This window comes from Eucyclogobius newberryi, unplaced genomic scaffold (assembly GCF_026437365.1).
Source record: "Eucyclogobius newberryi isolate DKJ021-1_F unplaced genomic scaffold, fEucNew1.0.hap1 SCAF_19, whole genome shotgun sequence".
In the NCBI taxonomy this organism is placed as follows: Eukaryota; Metazoa; Chordata; class Actinopteri; order Gobiiformes; family Gobiidae; genus Eucyclogobius; species Eucyclogobius newberryi.
In genome coordinates, this window is record NW_027315823.1 from 5,895,675 (window position 1) to 5,921,521 (window position 25,847).

At 43.9% G+C, this 25,847-nt stretch overlaps 1 protein-coding gene across 1 annotated transcript; it reads left to right on the plus strand.

Annotated features, from left to right (window-relative positions):
• On the plus strand, nucleotides 1-24,470 carry LOC140366119 (fidgetin-like protein 2). The gene is made up of 2 exons (XM_072452791.1): nucleotides 1-216; nucleotides 23,004-24,470. Exons 1-2 carry the CDS (start codon nucleotides 192-194, stop codon nucleotides 24,077-24,079), a joined length of 1,101 nt encoding a protein of 366 aa, XP_072308892.1. The 5' UTR covers nucleotides 1-191; the 3' UTR covers nucleotides 24,080-24,470.
• The last annotated feature ends 1,377 nt before the right edge of the window (nucleotides 24,471-25,847 follow it).

Below are 25,847 nucleotides of genomic sequence, written 5' to 3' on the forward strand. Positions count from 1 at the left end.
CTGCAGTTGGCGTAGCGTCGGTTTCGCGTCGGACATGAACCATGGAGCAGAGCGGGAGGCCGGCGTCTGACGGGACGAGCCCCACACGCAGCACCTTCAGCCTGGGGAAGAGCGGCAGGAGCCTGGGCCCTCAGTGAGCAAGCGAGCGGAGCCAGACCTCGCCTCGTCCTCTCTGGGGCCAGGACTGCAGAATGCTCAGTCCTCTCGCCCCTTACAGTGAGTACACGCCTCCGCCGGACGGACAAACACACACACCTACACACAACTACACCTACACACACACCTACACACACCTACACGCACACCTACACACTCCTACACCTACACACATCTACACGCACACCTACACACACACCTACACACTCCTACACCTACACACACCTACACACACACACTTACACACACACTTACACCTACATGCACACCTACACACACACACAAACACACCTACACCTGCACGCACACCTACACACACACAGACACACACACCTACACACACCTACACACACACACCTACACCTACACACACTTACACCTACATGCACACCTACACACCTACACACACACAAACACACCTACACCTGCACACACACCTACACACACACACCTACACACACACAAACACACCTACACACACACCTACACACACACACACCTACACACACACACACACACACACCTACACACACACACACACTTTAATACAGGCAACATCCTCGTCAAAAACAAGTAATTTTTCAGTGTGTTGCGACTGTTGTGTGAAAAAATGGCGTGATTTAACGATCATTTGACATTTTTGAGACTAAAAGGCAGTGAAATCTTTATTTTTCGTTCATTCTCGTTGGTCTAACGTGTTACTGGTTCCTCAGGTTTGTGGGCGGCTTTACAAAAAATGTATTTTCTGAAAGACAAAATGAAGTTAAATGTGACAAAAAAACAGCCAGATACAAACAATATTTGCATTTAGATCTATTTTGGGGCTGAATATTGAACAGAAAATACTTAAGATAAGATAAGATAAGGTATAAGATATTCCTTTATTGTCCCACATGGGGAAATTTCATTGGTGCAACGCAGGTAGATACAGAGGTAGATACAGAAGAACAGATCACTTATAGGAAGTCTGAAAAACACTTTCAGTAGAAGATCTCCTATAAATAAATAAAAAAATAAATAAATAAATAAAAATAAATAAATAAAAAACTCTTGAATTTGCTTCTAAAATTGTCCCAACTGTTTTTTATTTTTTACGCTTTTATTCTGACCTGAATGATCACAATTCCCTACCGTATTTCCCGGACTATAAGTCGCACCTTTTTTCATAGTTTTGGTCTGGGTGCGACTTATACTCCAGAGTGACTTATATATGTTTTATTTTGTTTTTTTTCTCTTTTATGCTTTTTTTGGCTGGTGCGACTTATACTCCGGTGCGACTTATAGTCCAGAAAATATGGTGATTTTTTACACATATCAATACACCATCTTAAAACTAGAAGAATACACTTCTTTAAGGCAAAAAAAATGCTTGAAATGAGCTTAATACATTTTTTAAGTAGAAATGTCATAAAACAGTAAAAAAAAAAATGTCTAGATTTCCGTGAGTAAATCTTGGGTTAGAGTTACGAAACACACGGCGTAACGTTACTTTCCGCATTTTCGCACGTAAAGCCGCCGGTTCCGTTCGCCCGCCGCGCTTCACACAAAGGGCGGAGCAGCTGTTCCTGGAGGAAATGTTAATGGCTTTAGCAGCGCCGTCTCCAGACTCCGCCCCCAGGAATTTCACACAACTTCTTCTTATTTAGCTTCCTTTTGACGAAGCACAGAGCTCTGTGGGCAGTTACATCAGGATCTGGAGCTCTGGATCTGGAGCTCTGTGGGCAGTTACATCAGGAGCTGGAGCTCTGGATCTGGAGCTCTGTGGGCAGTTACATCAGGATCTGGAGCTCAGGAGCTGGAGCTCTGGATCTGGAGCTCTGTGGGTAGTTACATCAGGATCTGGAGCTCTGGATCTGGAGCTCTGGATCTGGAGCTCTGTGGGCAGTTACATCAGGATCTGGAGCTCTGTGGGCAGTTACATCAGGATCTGGAGCTCTGTGGGCAGTTACATCAGGATCTGAAGCTCTGTGGGCAGTTACATCAGGATCTGGAGCTCTGTGGGCAGTTACATCAGGATCTGGAGCTCTGTGGGCAGTTACATCAGGATCTGGAGCTCTGTGGGCAGTTACATCAGGATCTGGAGCTCTGTGGGCAGTTACATCAGGATCTGGAGCTCTGTGGGCAGTTACATCAGGATCTGAAGCTCTGTGGGCAGTTACATCAGGATCTGAAGCTCTGTGGGCAGTTACATCAGGATCTGGAGCTCTGTGGGCAGTTACATCAGGATCTGGAGCTCTGTGGGCAGTTACATCAGGATCTGGAGCTCTGTGGGCAGTTACATCAGGATCTGGAGCTCTGTGGGCAGTTACATCAGGATCTGGAGCTCTGTGGGCAGTTACATCAGGATCTGGAGCTCTGTGGGCAGTTACATCAGGATCTGAAGCTCTGTGCAATGACTCGCAACAGAAAAATAACTGTTAATTGTTATATGGACGATTTTATTTTATAACAAAGACAAGAGGAATTATAGATCTAAATATTAAAAAAGAATAAACAATTTCAGATTTTTCCTCAATAATACACTTTATTCATAAATATTCTCTCTGTTGAAGCCTTCAGTCACCGTATTTACACTGCATTTGGTTGATAATGTATTTAAAATAATTGAAATAGTACTTTTATATCAATATTGCACTTCAAAATTATAAAAACATAAATGATAACTTATTATATCTTTTTTAAGCATATTATTGTAGTTTAGACTGTGGTGAAAGTGTGTCTGCAGTGGTGAAAGTGTGTCTGCAGTGGTGAGTGTGTCTGCAGTGGTGAGTGTGTCTGCAGTGGTGAAAGTGTGTCTGCAGTGGTAAGTGTGTCTGCAGTGGTGAAAGTGTGTCTGCAGTGGTGAAAGTGTGTCTGCAGTGGTGAGTGTGTCTGCAGAGGTAAAAGTGTGTCTGCAGTGGTGAGTGTGTCTGCAGTGGTGAAAGTGTGTCTGCAGTGGTGAAAGTGTGTCTGCAGTGGTGAAAGTGTGTCTGCAGTGGTGAAAGATAAGATAAGATATTCCTTTATTGTCCCACATGGGGAAGTGTCTGCAGTGGGGAGTGTGTCTGCAGTGGTGAAAGTGTGTCTCTGTGTGTCTGCAGAGGTGAAAGTGTGTCTGCAGTGGTGAAAGTGTGTCTGCAGTGGTGAAAGTGTGTCAGTGTGTCTGCAGTGGTGAAAGTGTGTCTGCAGTGGTGAAAGTGTGTCTGCAGAGGTGAAAGTGTGTCTGCAGTGGTGAAAGTGTGTCTGCAGTGTGTCTGCAGTGGTGAAAGTGTGTCTCTGTGTGTCTGTAGAGGTGAAAGTGTGTCTGCAGTGGTGAAAGTGTGTCTGCAGTGGTGAAAGTGTGTCTGCAGAGGTGAGAGTGTGTCTGCAGTGGTGAAAGTGTGTCTGCAGAAGTGAAAGTGTGTCTGCAGTGGTGAAAGTGTGTCTGCAGAGGTGAAAGTGTGTCTGCAGTGGTGAAAGTGTGTCTGCAGAGGTGAAAGTGTGTCTGCAGTGGTGAAAGTGTGTCTGCAGAGGTGAAAGTGTGTCTGCAGTGGTGAAAGTGTGTCTGCAGAGGTGAAAGTGTGTCTGCAGTGGTGAAAGTGTGTCTGCAGAGGTGAAAGTGTGTCTGCAGTGGTGAAAGTGTGTCTGCAGTGGTGAAAGTGTGTCAGTGTGTCTGCAGTGGTGAAAGTGTGTCTGCAGTGTGTCTGCAGAGGTGAAAGTGTGTCTGCAGTGGTGAAAGTGTGTCTGCAGTGTGTCTGCAGTGGTGAAAGTGTGTCTCTGTGTGTCTGTAGAGGTGAAAGTGTGTCTGCAGTGGTGAAAGTGTGTCTGCAGTGGTGAAAGTGTGTCTGCAGAGGTGAGAGTGTGTCTGCAGTGGTGAAAGTGTGTCTGCAGAAGTGAAAGTGTGTCTGCAGTGGTGAAAGTGTGTCTGCAGAGGTGAAAGTGTGTCTGCAGTGGTGAAAGTGTGTCAGTGTGTCTGCAGAGGTGAAAGTGTGTCTGCAGTGGTGAAAGTGTGTCTGCAGAGGTGAAAGTGTGTCTGCAGTGGTGAAAGTGTGTCAGTGTGTCTGCAGAGGTGAAAGTGTGTCTGCAGTGGTGAAAGTGTGTCAGTGTGTCTGCAGAGGTGAAAGTGTGTCTGCAGTGGTGAAAGTGTGTCTGCAGAGGTGAAAGTGTGTCTGCAGTGGTGAAAGTGTGTCTGCAGAGGTGAAAGTGTGTCTGCAGAGGTAAAAGTGTGTCTGCAGTGGTGAAAGTGTGTCTGCAGAGGTGAAAGTGTGTCTGCAGTGGTGAAAGTGTGTCTGCAGAGGTGAAAGTGTGTCTGCAGTGGTGAAAGTGTGTCTGCAGAGGTGACAGTGTGTCTGCAGAGGTGAAAGTGTGTCTGCAGTGGTGAAAGTGTGTCTGCAGAGGTAAAAGTGTGTCTGCAGTGGTGAAAGTGTGTCTGCAGAGGTGAAAGTGTGTCTGCAGTGGTGAAAGTGTGTCTGCAGAGGTGAAAGTGTGTCTGCAGTGGTGAAAGTGTGTCAGTGTGTCTGCAGAGGTGAAAGTGTGTCTGCAGTGGTGAAAGTGTGTCAGTGTGTCTGCAGAGGTGAAAGTGTGTCTGCAGTGGTGAAAGTGTGTCTGCAGAGGTAAAAGTGTGTCTGCAGTGGTGAAAGTGTGTCTGCAGAGGTGAAAGTGTGTCTGCAGTGGTGAAAGTGTGTCTGCAGAGGTGAAAGTGTGTCTGCAGTGGTGAAAGTGTGTCAGTGTGTCTGCAGAGGTGAAAGTGTGTCTGCAGTGGTGAAAGTGTGTTAGTGTGTCTGCAGAGGTGAAAGTGTGTCTGCAGAGGTGAAAGTGTGTCTGCAGAGGTGAAAGTGTGTCTGCAGTGGTGAGTGTCTGCAGTGGTGAAAGTGTGTCAGTGTGTCTGCAGAGGTGAAAGTGTGTCTGCAGAGGTGAAAGTGTGTCTGCAGTGGTGAAAGTGTGTCAGTGTGTCTGCAGAGGTGAAAGTGTGTCTGCAGAGGTGAAAGTGTGTCTGCAGAGGTGAAAGTGTGTCTGCAGAAGGTCCCTACGCCGCTGATTCATATTCTTTTATTGACGAGTGATGTATTGATCAGACGAGGCTTTAACGGGATTACAGCGCTCGCCTGATTGGAATAATGAAAGAGAGATTTACACCCGCACTCACAGACCAAGGGGGAAATCAGGACTAAACCAGGTCTAAATCAGGTCTAAACCAGGTCTAAATCAGGTCTAAACCAGGTCTAAACCAGGTCTGAACCAGTACTAAATCAGGACTAAACAAGGTCTAAACCAGGACTAAACCAGGTCCAAACCAGGTCTAAACCAGGTTCAAACCAAGGGGGAAACCAGGTCTAAAGCAGGTCTAAAGCAGGTCTGAAGCAGGTCTGAAGCAGAACTATATCAGGTTTAAACCGGGACTAAATCTGGTCTAAAGCAGGTCTAAAACAAGTATAAAAATTGTAAACAAAAAAAATACTAAACCAGGGGGAGAATCAGAACTAAACCTAAACTGAGCAACAAAAGTAGGTCTGAAATATAGGCTGAAAAGCAGAAGAAAAGATCAGGTCTAAACCAGAACTAAAGAATCCCCAAGACCAGTACTAAACCAGGACTAAACCTGGACTAAACCAGGACTAAACCTGGATTAAACCAGGACTAAACCAAGACTAAACCAGGACTAAACCAGGTCTAAACCAGAACTAAACCAGGACTAAACCAGTTCTAAACCAGGCCTAAACCAGGACTAAACCAGGCCTAAACGAGGCCTAAAAAAGGACTAAACCAGGACTAAACCAGTTCTAAACCAGGCCTAAACCAGGACTAAACCAGGCCTAAACCAGGCCTAAACCAGGACTAAACCAGGACTAAACCAGACCTAAACCAGGACTAAACCAGACCAAAACCAGGACTAAACCAGGACTAAACCAGGACTAAACCAGGACTAAACCAGACCTAAACCAGGACTAAACCAGACCAAAACCAGGACTAAACCAGGACTAAACCAGGACTAAACCAGGACCAGGCTGCAGCTCTGGCGGAGCAAGCGGGAGCATGCAGATACGACCCTGTGGGGAGAACTCTGGCGTGTGAGTCTTTGTAATGTCAAGAATGTGTCGGACTGATGCGAGCGAGACTGCAGTTTGCTCAGAAACATCAAGAGGACACAAGGACGTGCTTAGACCTGGTTTGGTCCTGGGTTAAACCGGGTCAAGTCTGGGGTTTGTCCTGGTTTAGTCCGTCTTGTTGGTTTCGGTGAGTCTTCAGGTACGTTCACACACGGTTTGATCCAAGTCTCAGTCCAGATATAGACTTCGTTTGGTCCTGTTCTAGTGCTGGTTTAGTCTTGATCAAGTCCAGGTTTGGTTCCATGTTTAGTCCAAATATTGATGAGGTGTGAATATTCCCTCTGTGTGGTTTAAGGTTTTCCCAGTCCAGTTTTGTCTTGGTTTATTCTTGTTGTTATAGCAGTAATCCTAGTTTAGTTCACGTCTTCTTGTGGCTACGTTTGATTTATTTAAGATCCAGATTTTAGTTTAGTCCTGGTCTAGACATAATATAATCCTGGTTTAATAATCCTAGTTTAGCTTCAAATGTCCAAGTTTTCATCCTCCAAGTTGGTTCTCAGTTGTAAGAACAGGTTTAGTCTGGATTTCCCCTGATTTAGAGCTGATTTAAACCTTCTTAAGTCATGATTTTACCCCTGTTTAAGTAACTTTTTCTAGTGGGAGGTCCGCTACATGCTTGTCTCCATGGAGATGACTTTGCTTTGCCTAGAATGTTCCACAGTACAGCATTGAACGTATTTATACTCCAATTATTCCAAGTATTTACGCATTCTGACTGTGAGCAGCCTCGCATCTCCACAGATTTGACCTGTAACCCTGACTGACCTTTAGACCTAGTTTAGCCCTGGTTTAGTCCTGGTTTTGACCTGGTTTAGTCCTGGTTTAGACCTGGTTTAGTCCTGGTTTAGTCCTGGTTTAGACCTGGTTTAGTCCTGGTTTAGTCCTGGTTTAGACCTGGTTTAGTCCTGGTTTAGACCTGGTTTAGTCTTGGTGGAGTCACCTGCTTGTCTCCGTGGCGATATACAAGAATAATGCCATACAGTGGAGAATTCCAGGCAAAGCAATAACATCTCCATGGAGACAAGAGGGTGGACCTTAAAAGTAGTGTATCTTTACCAAAGTCAGTCTTGCAACAACAACAACAACAACAACAACAAAGCCAGTCCAAACTACTAAACCAGGACTAAACCAGGACTAAACCAGGACTAAACCAGGACTAAACTAGGACTAAACCATGACTAAACCAGTGTTGCGATACTTGGCTTGATACTCGATATCGATACCACAATGATATAAAAGAAGTATACATTTTTATGCAACACAATATATTAACTTTGTCTCACTAATTCTAAAATAGTTCAGGAAAGGTAAAAACATGTCCTGTTTATGTGATTTTTGTTTGTTCAAATAAGTGTCTAATTTGAATATTCGTTTTGTTTCATTATCGACAGCGTCCGATCTTCGATACTTTTGACAACCGCGGTTCAAACCGGGACTAAACACACGACACACGTGTGACGCGCCGCAGGTCACGGAGCTAAACGGGGATATTCCAGGCCCTTTAGCTCGCTGTTTGCTAAGGAGGAGCGACTGTGCTCACGTCGAATCATTAGTAACCAAGTGTCAAGAGCTAATAGCACGGCCCCGCGCTCACATTAGCCGCCATAAAAGCTTGTTAGGCTAATTGTGGCGCAGCTCAGGTCCCCATAATAGGCGCGCAGGCCATTCATGGACACGGCCGGCCAGCTAGCGGCGGCGGCGGCGTAATAATGACGCGGAAAGAGCAGCGCTGAAGGGCAGATGGGAGCCGCGGCGGTCAGCTGCGGCGCTGGCCTGATATATGAGTGGACACAATAAGCGCTAACATGTGTGCACCGGCTAAAGGCTAAAGGCTGAAGGCGCGGGGGAGGGGCGAGCGGCTGACCACACAGGACTATGGACTGTGAGAAGGGGAGGGGCAGCTTTGAAAGAGAGCTCAAACTGGGACAAAACCAGGACCAAAACAGGACTCGGCGTGAATCCACTTCTTGCTGGATTAGTTTCACTGTTCTGTCCTAGTTTAGACCTGGTTTAGTCCAGGTTTAGTCCCGGTTTAGTCCTGGTTTAGTCCTGGTTTAGACCCGGTTTAGTCCCGGTTTAGGCTAGTTTAGGCCTAAACTGAGACTAATCCAGGACTCAACATGAACAGACCTCTAGCTGGATTAGATGTACTGTTTAGACCTGTTTTAGACCAACCAGAACTAAACGAGGACAAATCCAGGACTAATCAAGGACAAATCCAGGACTAAACAAGGACAAACCCAGGAAAAAACGAGGAAAAACCCAGGACTAAACGAGGACAAACACAGGATTAAACCAGGATAAACCCAGGACTAAACTCCCACGAGTGACAAAAGCTTTATGTTGATCATTTAAGTTGAACATTTGGGTTTCTTGCTTCAGATCTGATTAAGTTTTGTTATATATAATTATAAATGTAATAATTGCCCAAAATAAACATGCAGTAGTAGTAACTTGGACCTCTAAACGTGCAGTAGTAGTATCTTGGACCTTTAAACGTGTAGTAGTAGTATCTTGGACCTCTAAACGTGTAGTAGTAGTAGTATTTTGGACCTCTAAACGTGCAGTAGTAGTATCTTGGACCTTTAAACGTGTAGTAGTAGTATCTTGGACCTCTAAACGTGTGGTAGTAGTATCTTGGACCTCTAAACGTGTAGTAGTAGTATTTTGGACCTCTAAACGTGTAGTAGTAGAATCTTAGACCTCTAAACGTGTAGTAGTAGTATTTTGGACCTCTAAACGTGTGGTAGTAGTATCTTGGACCTCTAAACGTGTAGTAGTAGAATCTTAGACCTCTAAACGTGTAGTAGTAGTATCTTAGACCTCTAAACGTGTAGTAGTAGTATTTTGGACCTCTAAACGTGTAGTAGTAGTATCTTGGACCTCTAAACGTGTAGTAGTAGAATCTTAGACCTCTAAACGTGTAGTAGTAGTATCTTAGACCTCTAAACGTGTAGTAGTAGTCTCTTGGACCTCTAAACGTGTAGTAGTAGTATCTTGGACCTCTAAACGTGTAGTAGTAGTATCTTGGACCTCTAAACGTGTAGTAGTAGTATTTTGGACCGCTAAACGTGTAGTAGTAGTATCTTAGACCTCTAAACGTGTAGTAGTAGAATCTTAGACCTCTAAACGTGTAGTAGTAGTATCTTAGACCTCTAAACGTGTAGTAGTAGTCTCTTGGACCTCTAAACGTGTAGTAGTAGTATCTTGGACCTCTACTGTACTAGTAAACACTCGACTTGTTTCACCTCTGACTCTGCTTACACAACAGCCTCACCTGCATTTACTTTACGAGCAGCACAAACACTGCAAGCTTTTCAAAATGACAAAATGCGCCGCCCGCTGCGTTTAAGGACCTATTTTACGCCGCGTCGCTCACGTATTGATCTGTGGATCGCTGCCGATGGGAACGACTGTAATAAAGCTCAGCCGCTCTGGTCTTATTTCATGTAGATTTGTGAGACATCCATTATTGAGATTATTGTGAATAGTGATAGTAATTAGTAAATATAGCCGCAAGCGGCAATGATCGGCCCTCGCTACGCCGCCGCCACGCCGCAAGAGGAGGGGGCGCTAACGCGCCCCAATTGTCCTTTTATTACGCCTACTGCTGAATCTGTGACGCTGTCACATCTTCTCCCCTTTGTTTTACCATCAAAAAGCAATTTTATTTTGAATTCTTGGCAAAATGTGCGGCTTTGCCGCACAGACACCGTGACTCTTTGAATAAAAATGTGGATAACTTTTGATGGTCCACCCCTGAAGATGAGTCTCACCAAATTTCAGGTTAATATGGCTGACGCCCTAAGAGGAGTTTGTGAAAGTCTAAAGTGTAAACATGTTCTGGCGATTTCCCCATTGGAATAACATGGAAGGTTTCGGTCATCGTTACGGCAACGCCATAACAATTATGACATGGGTCTCATTGACTTTTTTGATGGGCATTCTAAAATTGAGTTGTGTGTCAAATTTCATATAATTTCGCAAAACTAAACATTTAACCTCCATATAAAATCTGTAGGGGGCGCTGTGGCTCCAAATTAATTTATTTCACTTCAAGTAGGTTTAGGGCAAAGAGTTTAACAACTGATTCTAATTTGACGCAATTCGGACTTTATCTGCGCAAACGGCAGAAATTTTAAATATGGGAGATTTCTGAAATTCTAGCTACAGTTTGCGGCTTCGCCGCACAGAGACCGTGAGAGGTATCAATGTAATTTGGATAACTTTTGATGTCCCACTCCTCAGTAGCATTTTCACCAAATCAAATCAAATCAATTTATTTTTGTAAGGCCCAAAATCACAACAACAGTTGCCTCTGAGGGCCACAGGGAGAAATGAATCAACAATGTCTGTGGTGGCGATGGAGTCAGACAATGTCTGTGGTGGCGATGAAGTCAGACAATGTCTGTGGTGGCGAGGGACGATGTCCCAGGGTCCTCTGTCCTTAGACTCTCCTTCTCGGCCAGGAAAAACTACAAAAAAAACCTCTTTGGGAAAAAAGCGTAGAAACCTGGAGGAGTTCCAGTGAAGGAGAGATCCGACTCTCACAGACGGACAGACGGACACGAGGAGACTGGAGCTGGACCCACTCTTCAGGCAGAAGAGGGACCGTCTGAGTCGAGCTGGACCCAAATTTCAGCTTTTTAGGGCCAACGCCCTGGGAGGAGTTCGTAAAAGTACGACGTTTGGAAAAACTCCGAAGTCATGTTTAGCCATTTTTGAAGCAATATGGCCGACATTTGGTTGGGCGGACGGCGTTGCCGTAATAATATTTTTTACTTCTCTTGTCACCATCTACCTCTGCGCCAAATTTCATGATTCTACGATCAGATTTTTTTTGGGTCATTTCCCATCTCTCAATGCATTTTTGGTACATTTGGGGGCGCTGACGCGCCAATTTTTTTTATTTTAGAAAAGGGAAATAGCCAGAATGTAGAGAGGCACGATTTTTAGAGGTGTGAACATTTTTGTGACTTTTCGTCAATGTTCACTGGGTGAAAAATAGGGGGGTTGGTCCCGAGAAGAAGAAAGAATAATATTCCGATGCGAAAACAATGTTTCCCATTTTTTAAATATCATAAACTATACATTTTCGGAAAGCGCTCGCGCTTTCCTACCTCATGGTGTGGGTCCCTGGTCACTGACGGGTACTTTCGTTAATTTTGAGTGGGATCCGCCCACTTTGTGTTTTTGGCCCTCTATACAGAAATAATGTTCAATTTTTGCATTACATGCTTATATGCACGGAACATGCAAGAGATGGGGAACGTATTCGTGAGCTACTTAGAGTGCTTTATATGGGGATGACGACCGCTTCGCGGTCGTCATCTCAATGTAAAGTGCTCGTTTAGTGCGCACTTTTGCACGGGCTTCGCCCGTTTACAACGGTAATGTTCCATTTTCCTACTACTAATTAGTATGCACGGGGCGTGCATGAGTGGAGGAGTGCGTTAGTGAGTGTTTGGAAGTGGGCGAGCGCTTCGCGCTCGATTTCGTGCGCACTACGTGCGCACTTTCGCAGCCGTGCTTCGCACGGCCTTACGAGATTAATAGGCCTCTCGCCAGCTTGTGGCGCTCGGGCCTAATTAGCAATAATAGTAGTAGCAATAGCAGTAGCAGTAGCAATAATAGTAGTAGCATAGCAGTGACATAGTAACAATAGCAGTAGCAGTAGCAGTAGCAATAATAGTAGTAGCATAGCAGTGACATAGTAACAATAGCAGTAGCAGTAGCAGTAGCAATAATAGTAGTAGCATAGTAGCAGTAGCAGTAGTAGCAATAGCAGTAGCAGTAGCAATAATAGTAGTAGCAATAGCAGTAGCAGTAGCAATAATAATAGTAGCATAGTAGCAGTAGCAGTAGCAATAATAGTAGTAGCATAGCAGTGGCACAGTAACAATAGCAGTAGCAGTAGCAGTAGCAATAATAGTAGTGGCATAATAGCAATAGCAGTAGCAATAATAGTAGTAACACAGTAGCAGTAGCGTAGTTGCAATAGCAATAATAGTAGTAGCAATAGCAATAGCAGTAGCAGGAGTTTAAGGCCTTTACAATCGCAGGAGAGGGTGGAATGTCATGTGATCGAGTGTGAAGAGGACTCAAGCTTTACACGTGTTCTTATTTAGAGCAAAAATAAATGAAACATGTGGATTATACCGGCCACAGGAGGGCGCCGTGTTCTCTGGAGGAGAGCTGGTCACTGCACAAACTTTCTGTTGGTTTTGTACAATATTTACCACATTTTAAGAGCGTCGCTCGGAAACGGAGCCTGGCACTGTACGGCTGCACTGATTGGCTGATTTGAAACAGAACGAAAACAGATTTTCACTGACCCCCACACAGGCCATGCCTCCTGAACTCTGAGAGGAAAGTCAGGTTTGAAAACAGGCAAACGTGACTTAAATCATAATTAACTAGCTAAACTATAAATGTAATTCTTTGTAGGGAGTGGACACAGAGTGGACAGAGAGTGGACACAGAGTAGACTCAGAGTGGACAGAGAGTGGACCCAGAGTGGACAGAGAGTGGACACAGAGTAGACCCAGTGTGGACAGAGAGTGGACCCAGAGTGGACCCAGAGTGGACAGAGAGTGGACACAGAGTAGACCCAGAGTGGACAGAGAGTGGACCCAGAGTGGACAGAGAGTGGACCCAGAGTGGACAGAGAGTGGACACAGAGTAGACCCAGAGTGGACAGAGAATGGACACAGAGTGGACAGAGAGTGGACAGAGTTGTGGGCTGCTTTGTAAATAGATCTCAGGTTAGATTCCTGGCATTCCAAGAGCCTGACTCGTCTGATAAATGACCAGTGTCTGCTGACCAGGACTTCAAGACTTTCAGGAGCTCCAAGTGACCAGAAGTACGTCCTTTATTTAGAACAAAGCAGCATTATCCAATCAAAACATGAAAAATAATGAACAATATTGGCTTTTCATTCATAACACGATTTATTTCTAGATATTCTCTCTCTAGAAGCTTCAGTCTGTATATTTGGGTTAGACCTGATTTAGTCCTGGTTTGGACCTGGTTTATTCCTGGTTTAGACCTGGTTTAGTCCTGGTTTAGTCCTGGTTTAGACCTGGTTTAGACCTGGTTTAGACCTGGTTTAGACCTGGTTTAGTCCTGTTTAGTCCTGTTTAGTCCTGGTTTAGACCTGGTTTAGTCCTGTTTAGTCCTGTTTAGTCCTGGTTTAGTCCTGTTTAGTCCTGTTTAGACCTGGTTTAGACCTGGTTTAGTCCTGTTTAGTCCTGTTTAGACCTGGTTTAGACCTGGTTTAGTCCTGTTTAGTCCTGTTTAGTCCTGGTTTAGACCTGGTTGAATCCTGGTTTAGTCCTGGTTTAGTCCTGGTTTAGTCCTGGTTTAGTCCTGGTTTAGACCTGGTTTAGACCTGGTTTAGTCCTGGTTTAGACCTGGTTTAGACCTGGTTTAGTCCTGTTTAGTCCTGTTTAGTCCTGGTTTAGACCTGGTTGAATCCTGGTTTAGTCCTGGTTTAGTCCTGGTTTAGTCCTGGTTTAGTCCTGGTTTAGTCCTGGTTTAGACCTGGTTTAGACCTGGTTTAGTCCTGGTTTAGACCTGGTTTAGACCTGGTTTAGTCCTGTTTAGTCCTGTTTAGTCCTGGTTTAGACCTGGTTGAATCCTGGTTTAGTCCTGGTTTAGTCCTGGTTTAGTCCTGGTTTAGTCCTGGTCTGTGGCAATGGCTCAAACAGTTTACGATGCTTCACAAAAGCCCCAAATCCCTGGTCCCTTGTCCCCTCCCCCACAGAGACTTTCATCTAATTAACCCCTAATGACTCATACTGACCAAGCAGTGGACCGTGCATCTGCAGGAGCTAACCGCGGCTAAAGCTAACGGTCAGGTTTAAAGTAACATATCGACCGTTGTGTCGGGAAGGGCACCTGATGTAAACTACAGACCTGTTAAAAGAGTTCAGACTTTAGAGAAAAGAAATAGAACGGCAGGAAATACAAAGTTAAAGAGATTTATTTGTTTTTAATGAAAAAAAAGAGAAGAAAATCAAATCGAACATTGTGATTGTTTTGGAGTAATATTTTTGTCTTTTTACAGAAAATAACTTGTTAGCGACGAAATTTAAATGTTATTCTAAGATAATGGATTCAGATAGTGACATTGTGGGTTTGAACAGGTTTTCCCTTTTCTTTTATGTGAAGAGTCTTTGTTAAACAGTAAAGTGCAACAATAAACTGACGACTATAAAAACAGTCGTCGTTGTGTTTTAATAGTTATCTGCAGACTCTAAAACACACCAAAATGTCAAAAAAAAAAGAGTAAAAATGTATCATTTCTATCAATAATTTACAATACACAATAATAATTCATAACTAGTCTCCATATTTCAGCTTTTATTTGGTTGATAATGTGTTTTAAAACAGAGATGACGCTTGACTCGTCGACTACTGAAAGTTGTAAGTTCTAGTGTTTTAGTCCTGGTCCTGGTCCAGTTGGTCCCGACTTCAGCTCTGGTTATTTAACGCGGCCGAACCAAAAGGAACTGACGTGTCCGTGGCGACGGCGGCTGAGACGAGCTCGTGTTAAGCCCTGGTCAGAGATCGAGGGTCCGACACGAATGTGGATTAAAGGGGCTCGGCTCAGGCCTGATCATGCCACGGGGCCCGAGAAACCCCCAGAGCCCCAAAGAAACCCCCAGAACCCCAAAGAAACCCCCAGAACCCCCAGAACCCCAGAGAAACTCCAGAACATCCAGAACCCCTGAGAAACACCAGAACCCCCAGAACCCTAGAGAAACTCCAGAACCCCCGAGAAACACAAGAACGCCCCATAACTCCAGAACCCCCGAGAAACACAAGAACGCCCCATAACTCCAGAACCCCCGAGAAACACAAGAACGCCCCATAACTCCAGAACCCCCGAGAAACCCGAGAAATACAATATGAAAATGATTTATAATTGCACTATTTGATTTTACTTTCTGATCATTCCAGTTATATTAAGCATGTATGAGGTTAATTGTGATTATTTAGGTCATATAAATTCTAAAGACTAAAAAAATATTATTATTAACTAAATTTGGTATGTTTTTAGTTCAATTAAAAGAGATGTGACAATTTTAAACGCAAAACTTAAGTCCTTTCTGCTCAGCCTTTCTCAAAAAAGTGAATCTAAATGTCGTTAAATCCCAACGTTTATTCTCACAATAATCGTTAGACAAACACGTTCACGTCTTAATGTTCACGTCCAACTTCAAGAGACAAAACAAAGACCAATTTAGACTGAAAAAAATAAATAAAACCAGCCTTTTTCAACAGAACCCTGACATATAATTAGTTGCAATATGGATTATTGCGTTACCAAAACCAACATCGCGACATTGACAGTTTGAACATCGTCTCTACATTGTTAACGTTGTGTTTTTGCCGTAATCGTTCTGAAATGTCACTTTTTCATTTTTCAACAGTAAAAAAACCTACAAATGACACGAAAGTCAGTCGACCCGTTTCTGTGATGGCGCCGTTTTAGACCAAATGTTGCCGTTTATGAGGAACGAAATGTAAAACAAAACAGAAAAAAACATCTCGAAACGTTCTTTCTCTGTCAAAAATGAGAGTAAATTGCAAATATTGAAGTACATTATATTCAACATTCACAGCGTTTGTGCTGCTGTTTGTGCGATAATCGTTTCTGCGTTTAGCATCGAGCGTTGTGGCGCTAACTGCTGCGATAAAGAAACACAAATGAAGTCCAAACGGTCAGTCAAATAATCACAAAGCACTGGACGTGTTTAAAATTTCCATCGAGAACTGAATTTTTAACCTTTTTTTAGTTCAGTTCACAATAATTTTAGCACTTTTCCTCCACAAAAAAGGAAAAAGAGTCGCAAAAGTAAAACACTGCAGTACAATATATTGCTACAGAAAAATGTCACTATAAATGATAATACTGAAGCATGTTTATACTCTTTAATATAGTAACTGCTGCTATAAAGAAACAGTTAAAGTCCAAACGGTCAATCGAATAATCACAAAGCACTGGACAAGTTTAAAATTTGCATCGTGAACGGAATTTTTAACTTATTTTTAGTTCAGTTCATTATAGATTTTAGCACTTTTCCTACACAAAAAAGGGAAAAAGAGTCTCAAAAGTAAGAAGCAGATGATAAAACACTGCAGTACGACGAGAAAAATGTCACTATAAATGATAATATAAAAAAAACAAGTATGAGAGTGTCCTACAGAGAACAATATTTTAAAAAAAAACACGGTATAAGTCTTTAATCGTTCAGTGCTTACAGTGGAAGCGTAGCGGCGTTGAAGGGCGTGGTCAGGGCCGGCGGCGGCGGTCAGATCGCCAGCGCGCCGTCACGCTCCGTAAGCTCCGACTCTAATCCTTCATTAGTCGGGTTTAAGTCCGGTCTTGAACCGGTCTACGGCCTCCTCCCGAGTCCTCTGCCCCGCCCTCTGAGCTGGGGGGGTTTTCTGCTATTTCTTTTACATTCCAGGACCAATTTTAACGAGAACCCCCCAGACTGGTCTATAGATTACTGCGTACATCCTCTAGATTGCTGCGTACATCCTCTAGATTGCTGCGTACATCCTCTAGATTACGGACCATCTGCTGGACGGTCGTCTAGAAAAGGACGCGATGGTATTCTAGTATTCGCAAACGTCGAAATTGCAATTATTTTTTATGACGAATAAACTGCTAACTCTGTAGTTTAGACTTCTACAAACATGTATCTGTTCACATTTCAGATTCACCTGAAATGCTGCACTGGACATGTTTAAAAAAATGATCGTCTAACCCAGGAGTGTCCAAACTTTTTTCACTGAGGGCCACATTTTTAGACTTATACAGAGCAGAGGGCCACAAACAACCCAACAATGTCAAATTTGTCGAATAACAAAATGAATCATTCGAATTTTTGCATTTCTTTAGTAAGACTTGGAACATATATTAGATTAGTATAACATCATAATGCTTGAATTTTTCCAATTTCACAGGAGAAAGTATGACATTTTGTTGTTTGGACCAATTTAACAGGAAGCCGGAGGGCCGCATTTGGCCCCCGGGGCCGTAGTTTGGACATGCCTGGTCTGATCCTTAAAAATGTCTTTTCCTCTACAAAGAAAAATGAAAAAGAGTCGCAAAAGTAAGAAGCAGATGGTATAATACTGCAGTACAATATATTGCTACAGAAAAATTTCACTATAAATGATAATATTCACACGTTTACACCCTGAAGCGGGTTGTGATCAAATAAACGGCACAATTAACATTTAAGTGTTAACATTTAGCTCTTATTTATCATGAGATCTGACAAAGTGCAGTCCAAATGTTATGATAAAGGCCTCATACGACCTATATCAAAATCAAACTAAAATCACAATTAAAATGGCCTCGATAAGAAATTGCAAACAACAAATGAGCCTGTTATTACGTCTGAAAAACCTGCAAACGAGTCCGACCGATGTGGATATTACGAGACGGTACGATATCTGAACCTTCAGCTTCATAATCATGTGAAATACTGTCATAATCATGTGCAATACTGTTATAATCATGTGCAATACTGTCATAATCATGTGCAATACTGTCATAATCATGTGAAATACTGTCATAATCATGTGCAATACTGTTATAATCATGTGAAATACTGTCATAATCATGTGAAATACTGTCATAATCATGTGCAATACTGTTATAATCATGTGCAATACTGTCATAATCATGTGCAATACTGTCATAATCATGTGAAATACTGTCATAATCATGTGCAATACTGTCATAATCATGTGAAATACTGTCATAATCATGTGCAATACTGTCATAATCATGTGCAATACTGTCATAATCATGTGAAATACTGTACTGTTATAATCATGTGCAATACTGTCATAATCATGTGAAATACTGTCATAATCATGTGCAATACTGTCATAATCATGTGCAATACTGTCATAATCATGTGAAATACTGTCATAATCATGTGCAATACTGTACTGTTATAATCATGTGCAATACTGTCATAATCATGTGAAATACTGTCATAATCATGTGCAATACTGTACTGTTATAATCATGTGCAATACTGTCATAATCATGTGAAATACTGTCATAATCATGTGCAATACTGTACTGTTATAATCATGTGCAATACTGTCATAATCATGTGCAATACTGTCATAATCATGTGCAATACTGTACTGTTATAATCATGTGCAATACTGTCATAATTATGTGCAATACTGTACTGTTATAATCATGTGCAATACTGTCATAATTATGTGCAATACTGTCATAATCATGTGCAATACTGTACTGTTATAATCATGTGCAATACTGTCATAATCATGTGCAATACTGTCATAATCATGTGCAATACTGTACTGTTATAATCATGTGCAATACTGTCATAATTATGTGCAATACTGTACTGTTATAATCATGTGCAATACTGTCATAATCATGTGCAATACTGTCATAATCATGTGCAATACTGTCATAATCATGTGCAATACTGTGACATAATGGTAATCATCCTGGTGCAATATTTTCTGTCCATATAACAGCTGTAAATAAGCGCGTTATTATTATTAAGAGGTTTTTTTACAAGTTATGTTTTTTTTATTATTGCTTCTGTGCCTAATATGTGATGCAACACTGGATTATCTTCTCTTATATTTAGTAATGTAAAATAAATAGTTATTACGCAGCTGATTATAAAAAGTGTCAGGCTCTATTCATGTTGAATAGGTTTATTACAGCGACATTTACTGCTATTCTGCCTCTTTTTAAAGGCTGAAAATGTATTTGCACAACATTCTTTTTGATAGACTTAAACCACTGCAGTGACTTTACAGCCTGCGGTGAGACTAATTAATGCGTGTGAGCCGCGGTAATTAATATGCGTATATCACGGGCCATTAACGCCTCTTTTCACGGCTCATTTCAACGTTAATGTGAGTCCAGTAAACACAGATTCACCCACGATGACTTTAATAATGACTTTACAGCAGTTTACAGCGCTATTAGCATGTCACGAGCTAAGTGCTAATGCTAACTAAAGTGAAGCAAAGAAACAAATGAAAACACATGTAAAAGAGTCACGGCTCCGAAAACCACAACTCCCCTTAAAAACAACTCCCCTTAAAAACAACTCACCTTAAAAACAACTCCCCTTAAAAACAACTCCCCTTAAAACTCTTTCATCCAGAATCCAGACGACTGTCCACAGTGAATATGATCCAGCATGTGAGAACTGCAGTAGCAGTTAGCTGACCAGAATCTTCTCTCTTTGGTCTTTCAGATATATATCTAGTTGCAGTTAAGTCAGATTAAACAATAGGAACACGTTTGGAACGCTGCAAACGGTTCACTTTTTAAATCCTTTTTAAACACATATTTTAGATTTATTTGGATTGTTGGTCTAGATTTAGTTACTTGTATTTATGACTGGTTTGTTTGTTTGTGTTTGTTTGTTTTTGTTTGTTTCAAGAACAAATATCTGTCAATGGAGTAAGAAATTGTTACTAAAATGTTCTGTATTCACCTGTAACAAAACTCTTACTGGGACAGATAGTTTTGTTTGGATTTAGGCAGTTTTGTAAATAATAATAATAATAATAACAAAATAAATCCAACTAAAATTACTCTATAATATTAGTATTTAGAATCCCTGTCATTTTAACATAAGTATATATTGGTGCCGTACCGCGTTTACACAAAGGAGGAACTCATGAAACTGCGGAGAACAGTCGTCTTACCCGGAGATCGTCACGTTATCCCGTCGCAAAACTGACCTAACCTAATACTGATGTGCAATTCTGTCGTATGTGCAATTGCTGTTGGAATTCATGTGCAATTCATGTGCAATTACTGTGAAATTCATGTGCAATCTATGTGCTGTCGTGACACACATTCATGTGCAATTACTGTCGGGATCACATGCAATGGTATTTATGTATTTATTTGTCTATGGGAGTTTTTATTTATTTATAGGAGATCTTCTACTGAAAGTGTTTTTCAGACTTCCTATAAGTGATCTGTTCTTCTGTATCTACCTCTGTATCTACCTGCGTTGCACCAATGAAATTTCCCCATGTGGGACATTAAAGGATTATCTTATCTTATTTTTGCTGTGACATAATTCGGGGATGCGTTCTACCATGCAGTGATTGGGTCAGACCTGTGGGGGCGGGGCTTGTCTTGCTCGGGTTCACTGCCACGGCGGATTAAACGCGCAAGATTAGGATGATTTAATTTAAGGATAAACACGGGGCCGTGGAGCCCCATCTGCTGGTTCTACTCCACACTTTACACTTAATGTCCAGGAAGTTCTCAGCTGGACCGTAACATCACTGTTACTGTCCTTTTAATATCCACACGGGACGCGCCACTAGCAATGTCTTTGGCACTTTGAGCCTTCAGTTGTGTTTTATTGTTAGATTTTGTGTTTTTATTATACTTACGAATTCCTTACTTTACTAATACATTCCTAACGTCTCAATTATTCACATTTTCAAGCGTGTTTTACAACCTTCAGAGCCCAGAGCTAAGATGCTAACAACAACTATGATTTAAAGGTAAATAGAGATGAATAAATAAAGGTAAATAAATGAAAAATAAATACATAAAGGTTAAAAAATAATTATAAAAAAATAAAAAAAATAAAGATATAATAACGGTATTTAGTTTCGACCGATTAACATAAGTAGATCATAATTTTACATTTTGTTCATTGTAAACTGCAATATTGACCTAAAATCACATCACAATCGTTCAAAATTAATAAGCTCCGCCCACATCTTCACAGTGACGTTTCGCCGTAACGTACAATCGTCTATTTAGATCTTTCTTTCTTTTTTTTTGGAATATGATTGAGCAACATTTTTGAACCTGACTCTGTTCAACTGTGTGTCTTAATCCGTCAAATGATCCCAAACTAAGCGCAGGGATGTGGGCGGGGATAGGGGGTAGGTGACAACCGGACATTTTCTGATACTCGGAATTAACTCAAACATGCAGGAACCAATCAAAATACAACTTTGCGTAAACTAATGGTGAGGATTAAATGCTAAATGACGAGTGTAAAAAAATGTTTCCCCTTAAATTACGCAAAAGAAACCCGGGCACCGCCCCTTTAAGATAATCACGATATCACTTGCAGCTTGATGACTTATTGCACGTTCTTCCTCGACGGAGACAAGCCCTAGACTCCGGCCTCAGCTCCTCCCCCCGCGGTGCAGTTCCTGAGCAGAGGCAGAATCAGATGACACGCTCGGTGGGGGTGGCTTTGTGGACTTAAGGGCCACAACAATGGCCCGAATGTGACGAGGGGCCGGGCCGGAGTGCAAAGAGGCTTAACGCCGCGGCGACCGAGCTGGAGGCGATGTCGGCCGCCTCCGCCCCGCTGAGAGGAAGAGCTTCTGCCCCCGTTACGTAACTGTAGCGTCGCAGATCGTGTCTTTAGAATGTGGTGGGGAAACGATATTTAGAGGTGGGAGAAAAGTGCTTCAAAATGCTGCGAAAATAGCGTATTATTAAAGGAGCTGCGATAAACTACGTCGATATTTTTGTGTGTTTTTTTTGTTAATTTTACACCATTTTGTACGATGCTTGAATCTTAACGACGACATTTGGTCAATTTCTAACAAACTGCAATAAAAGTCTAAATCAGGGCTGTTTTTTCAGAAGTGAACAACACGTCACCATTTTTACACTTCGAGGTTGCACAAAATGTTCTTGTTTATTACCGTATTTTCCGTGAGTATAAGTCGCACTTGCCAAAAAATGCATAATAGAGAAGAAAATATATATATATATATATAAGTCGCACTGGAGTATGAAATGCGGTTGCAAGTGTGAAAATAACAAATAATATCACATATAAGTCGCTCCGGAGTAAGAGAAAGTGAAGGTTTTGTTTTGACAGATGAAGACTGGGAACACATAAATATGTTTTTTTCATAATTCCACTTTTCACAGGGAAAAACAAACTGCAAACTGGCCAAGTTTCTCTTTATGCATTTTAAAATAATAGTTTGTACTTTTATCTGTTTGTATTGTTATTTTAATTCATGGTTTATTGTATTGTATGTCTGTATATAAGTATAGATATAAGTATAAATATAAATATAAGTTCCACCTCGGCCAAAACTATGAAAAAAGGTGCGACTTATAGTCCGGAAAATACGGTATTTCATCACTGTTTCAATAGTGATGATATAATAAATAAAGTACACAAGGCTTTACCGACATTAAACTAGGACTAGACAAGGACCAAGTGTGAACCAGTAAAAACCGGACTTGGGTCATTTTGAGGGCCTAATTATTGTTGTACATTCCTGACAAATATTGAGATTGTGTTACGATATGAACAGTGGATATTTAGTTCATTGTAGAAAACATTACAACTCTAGAAATGGAGACGTTTCACCTTCTATCTGAAAGTCGGATGGAAACGGTTTGACCCGAGTCGGACCTCAAGCGAGACCCGCGCAGATCCGACCCAGTCTTACCCTATTGGTCGGCACGAGGCTGTTTCTACGCTCTCATTGGCCGCTTCAGCTTCCGTCGGTCACCAGCAGAACACAAACAACGCGCCAGTCTTGTAAAAACGGGCCCCTCCCTCGCTCAGGGGCCAACGGAACGTCTTGATTCCTACAACAGCGGCCTCCGTCTCTCAAAGTCTCTAAAACTACTAAGTTAACTAACTAAGTTACAGCGCAACCACAAATGCATGTTACTATTACTTAGATACTATTACTAGATAATAACAAAAGTGTGTCTTGTCTGTGTCCAGGCCTGTTGAAGATGCACTGGTCCCCGGAGCACGCTGCCTCTCTCGCCCAGTGGCCCGAGCAGCATCTGGACGTCAGCTCCACCACGTCGCCCCCGTCAGCGCACAAACACGACCCGTACTCCGTCGCGTCCCGCCGAGGCTACGCCGGTTACCCCTGGGCCAGCGACGACATATCGGCCCTCACCGCCTCCTCTCTGCTCAAGCGGTACGCCGAGAAGTACTCAGGCCTGGAGCTCGCCTACGACCGCCCCCCGCCGCCGACCGGGGCCTACGCCGAGTCCTTCCTGAAGACCGAGTCCGAGCCGTGGGTGCTGGGCCCGGGCGTGGAGTGCTATCCCGGGCTGGAGGCGCTGAGCAACGGCAAAGTGGGCTCCGCTCCAGTCGGGATCCCCGCGACGGGCACCGTGACCGTCGTGAGCAATTTAACGAGCGATTCTGCGTACAGCGGCGGATGCACCACGCCGTCCTCTCAGGAATACCCTCCGGCCTACAACAGCGCCGCCTACCTGTCGTCTGGCTACTGCCCTCAGCCCGGCGCTCCCCTCCCACCCGCGCCGCTCCACTCCAGCTACAGTGCCAGCGCGCCGGTCTACAACTACGCGCCCGGGTGCTACGCGCAGACGGGCCTGTCCAGCAGCTACAGCCACCCCAGTGCCTCTTACCTGCCGTCCGGGATCAGCGCGCCGACCCCGCTGGCGTCGCGGCCCGCCCTGGTCGGCGGCAGCTACAGCTACGCGTCCCACGGCCTGGTCGCGGCGGGCGGCCCCGAGCCGGGCGCGCCGCTGAAGCGCAAGGCTTTTGAGATGTCCGAGGAGGGCCAGGGCGGGGCCGACGGCGAGAGCTCGAGGTACAGGAAGTACGGGAACGGGCACAGCAAAGGAAACGGGTATGACGTGGCGAAGACTGTGATGTCTCCAACGTACGGCGGCGCGGGGGACTACAGCCCGCCCACAGGCCTGGCGGGCGAGAATGTATCGGGCGACCACAGCTTTCCGCCGCCGCAGCAGCAGCAGCGAATCCCCATGAAGATACCAGCGACGCACGCCAGGCCCGACGACACCAGCGGAGGGCGCTAGCTCGACTGTGATTGAAATTTACCTCAGGTTGTGTTCGCAGCACCGACGAAACGGACCGAACAAAAAAACGATGTCAATGTATTCACGTTTAGTAGCAAGAGACAAGGGAAATACTTTTGCAACTTTTCATTATTCCTGTGTTTTCCAAAGAGGTCCAGGGTCGTCTTTTGCCCTGGGGGTATTATCAGGGCTCGTCGCACACAGTCAGCGTTAAGATCGTCCAAATGTCTTTCTATTCTCAGGAGTATATTTATTTCGGCGTTGCGTTCACGACATTCTTGAATTTCGATGTCGCGATTTCAGACGGAGGGCAGGGGCCTAAAACCACGGCAACGAGTCACTTCATTCGAACAGATATTCCACAAAACCAACCTTATTATCAGTTGTTGGCGATAGGTTCCTCCTTTAAATAACGTTAAAGGACACATATTCTGACCTTCCAACGTGCACTTGAGCATCTCTGCGTCGGCGTCTCATGTTTTAGAACGTGAAATGATGTGTCAAGTGAAAGCGCACGTTACTTTTAACCCGTTTGTGGTGTGAGAACTCCATCTACTGGCAGCAGAGGGAAATGCCATGACGTATAAATAAATAAGTCATAATGAATGCAATTTCTTTAAAAAACCAGCACAAGTATCTTTCACAAATCTGGGACATTTTGGAACCGAGTGTTTTGTGAGACTCAGGGGAGAGGACGTACTAAAACAACGCTCGAACGAGCGCGAATGAAGCGAAATACAACTTTTTGACGAGGGCGTTAGGACAGGGTCAACAGCACATCAAAAAAGGTAAACGTCGCTCAATATGTGTCCTTTAAAGTCAGTTTGGCTCAATATGTGTCCTTTAAAAGTCAGTTTGGCTCAATATGTGTCCTTTAATCCTACTCGCTCATCGTTCCGACAGAGACGACGTTGTGCCAGTTTGCGGTTCACGTGTTTTTGTGCCATAATTACGGCGACGTCAACTACAAACCGGGTCAAAACGGGTGCATTTCGGTTAAGCGGGACATTCGGCCCTGTCCTCCGGCTCGGCCCTGTCCTCCGGCTCGGCCCTGTCCTCCGGCTCGGCCCTGTCCTCCGGCTCGGCCCTGTCCTCCGGCTCGGCCCTGTCCTCCGGCTCGGCCCTGTCCTCCGGCTCGGCCCTGTCCTCCGGCTCGGCTCTGTCCTCCGGTTCGGCCCTGTCCTCCGGCTCGGCCCTGTCCTCCGGCTCGGCCCTGTCCTCCGGCTCGGCCCTGTCCTCCGGCTCGGCTCTGTCCTCCGGTTCGGCCCTGTCCTCCGGTTCGGCCCTGTCCTCCGGCTCGGCCCTGTCCTCCGGCTCGGCCCTGTCCTCCGGCTCGGCCCTGTCCTCCGCCTCGGCCCTGTCCTCCGGCTCGGCCCTGTCCTCCAGCTCGGCCCTGTCCTCCGGCTCGGCCCCGCCCGAGACGCGCTCGATTGCGCCGCGAAATCATCACTTCTGACCAAAAAGTAAAATGTATAGAAAGCAATAACTAAAGGAGGGACGACTTTAGCACAATCACCACTTTACCTCAGCGCCGATGTCAGGGGCCCGGTTTGGCCCCGAAAACCTTTACAGACGTTTGCGTTTCTACGGTTCTACCTCATGTTTCTGTTTGTCGAGCGGTTCTTTTCTCTCAGGCGTCGATTCGCCGCCAAATCGCTCGATTTTATGTGTTTTTGTCGTTTATTTTGGGTCATTTTTACGGGTTGAGCTTTCGGTCGAGGTCGATTCGCGCTCGAAGGTGAACTGCGTAGCTTTTTTCGTCGCTAAC

Coding starts and splice junctions, on each gene's coding strand:
- LOC140366119 (XM_072452791.1), top strand. CDS start 192: ATGCTCAGTCCTCTCGCCCCTTACA. Junction 217..23,003: donor CAGTCCTCTCGCCCCTTACA/GTGAGTACACGC, acceptor GTCTGTGTCCAG/GCCTGTTGAAGATGCACTGG.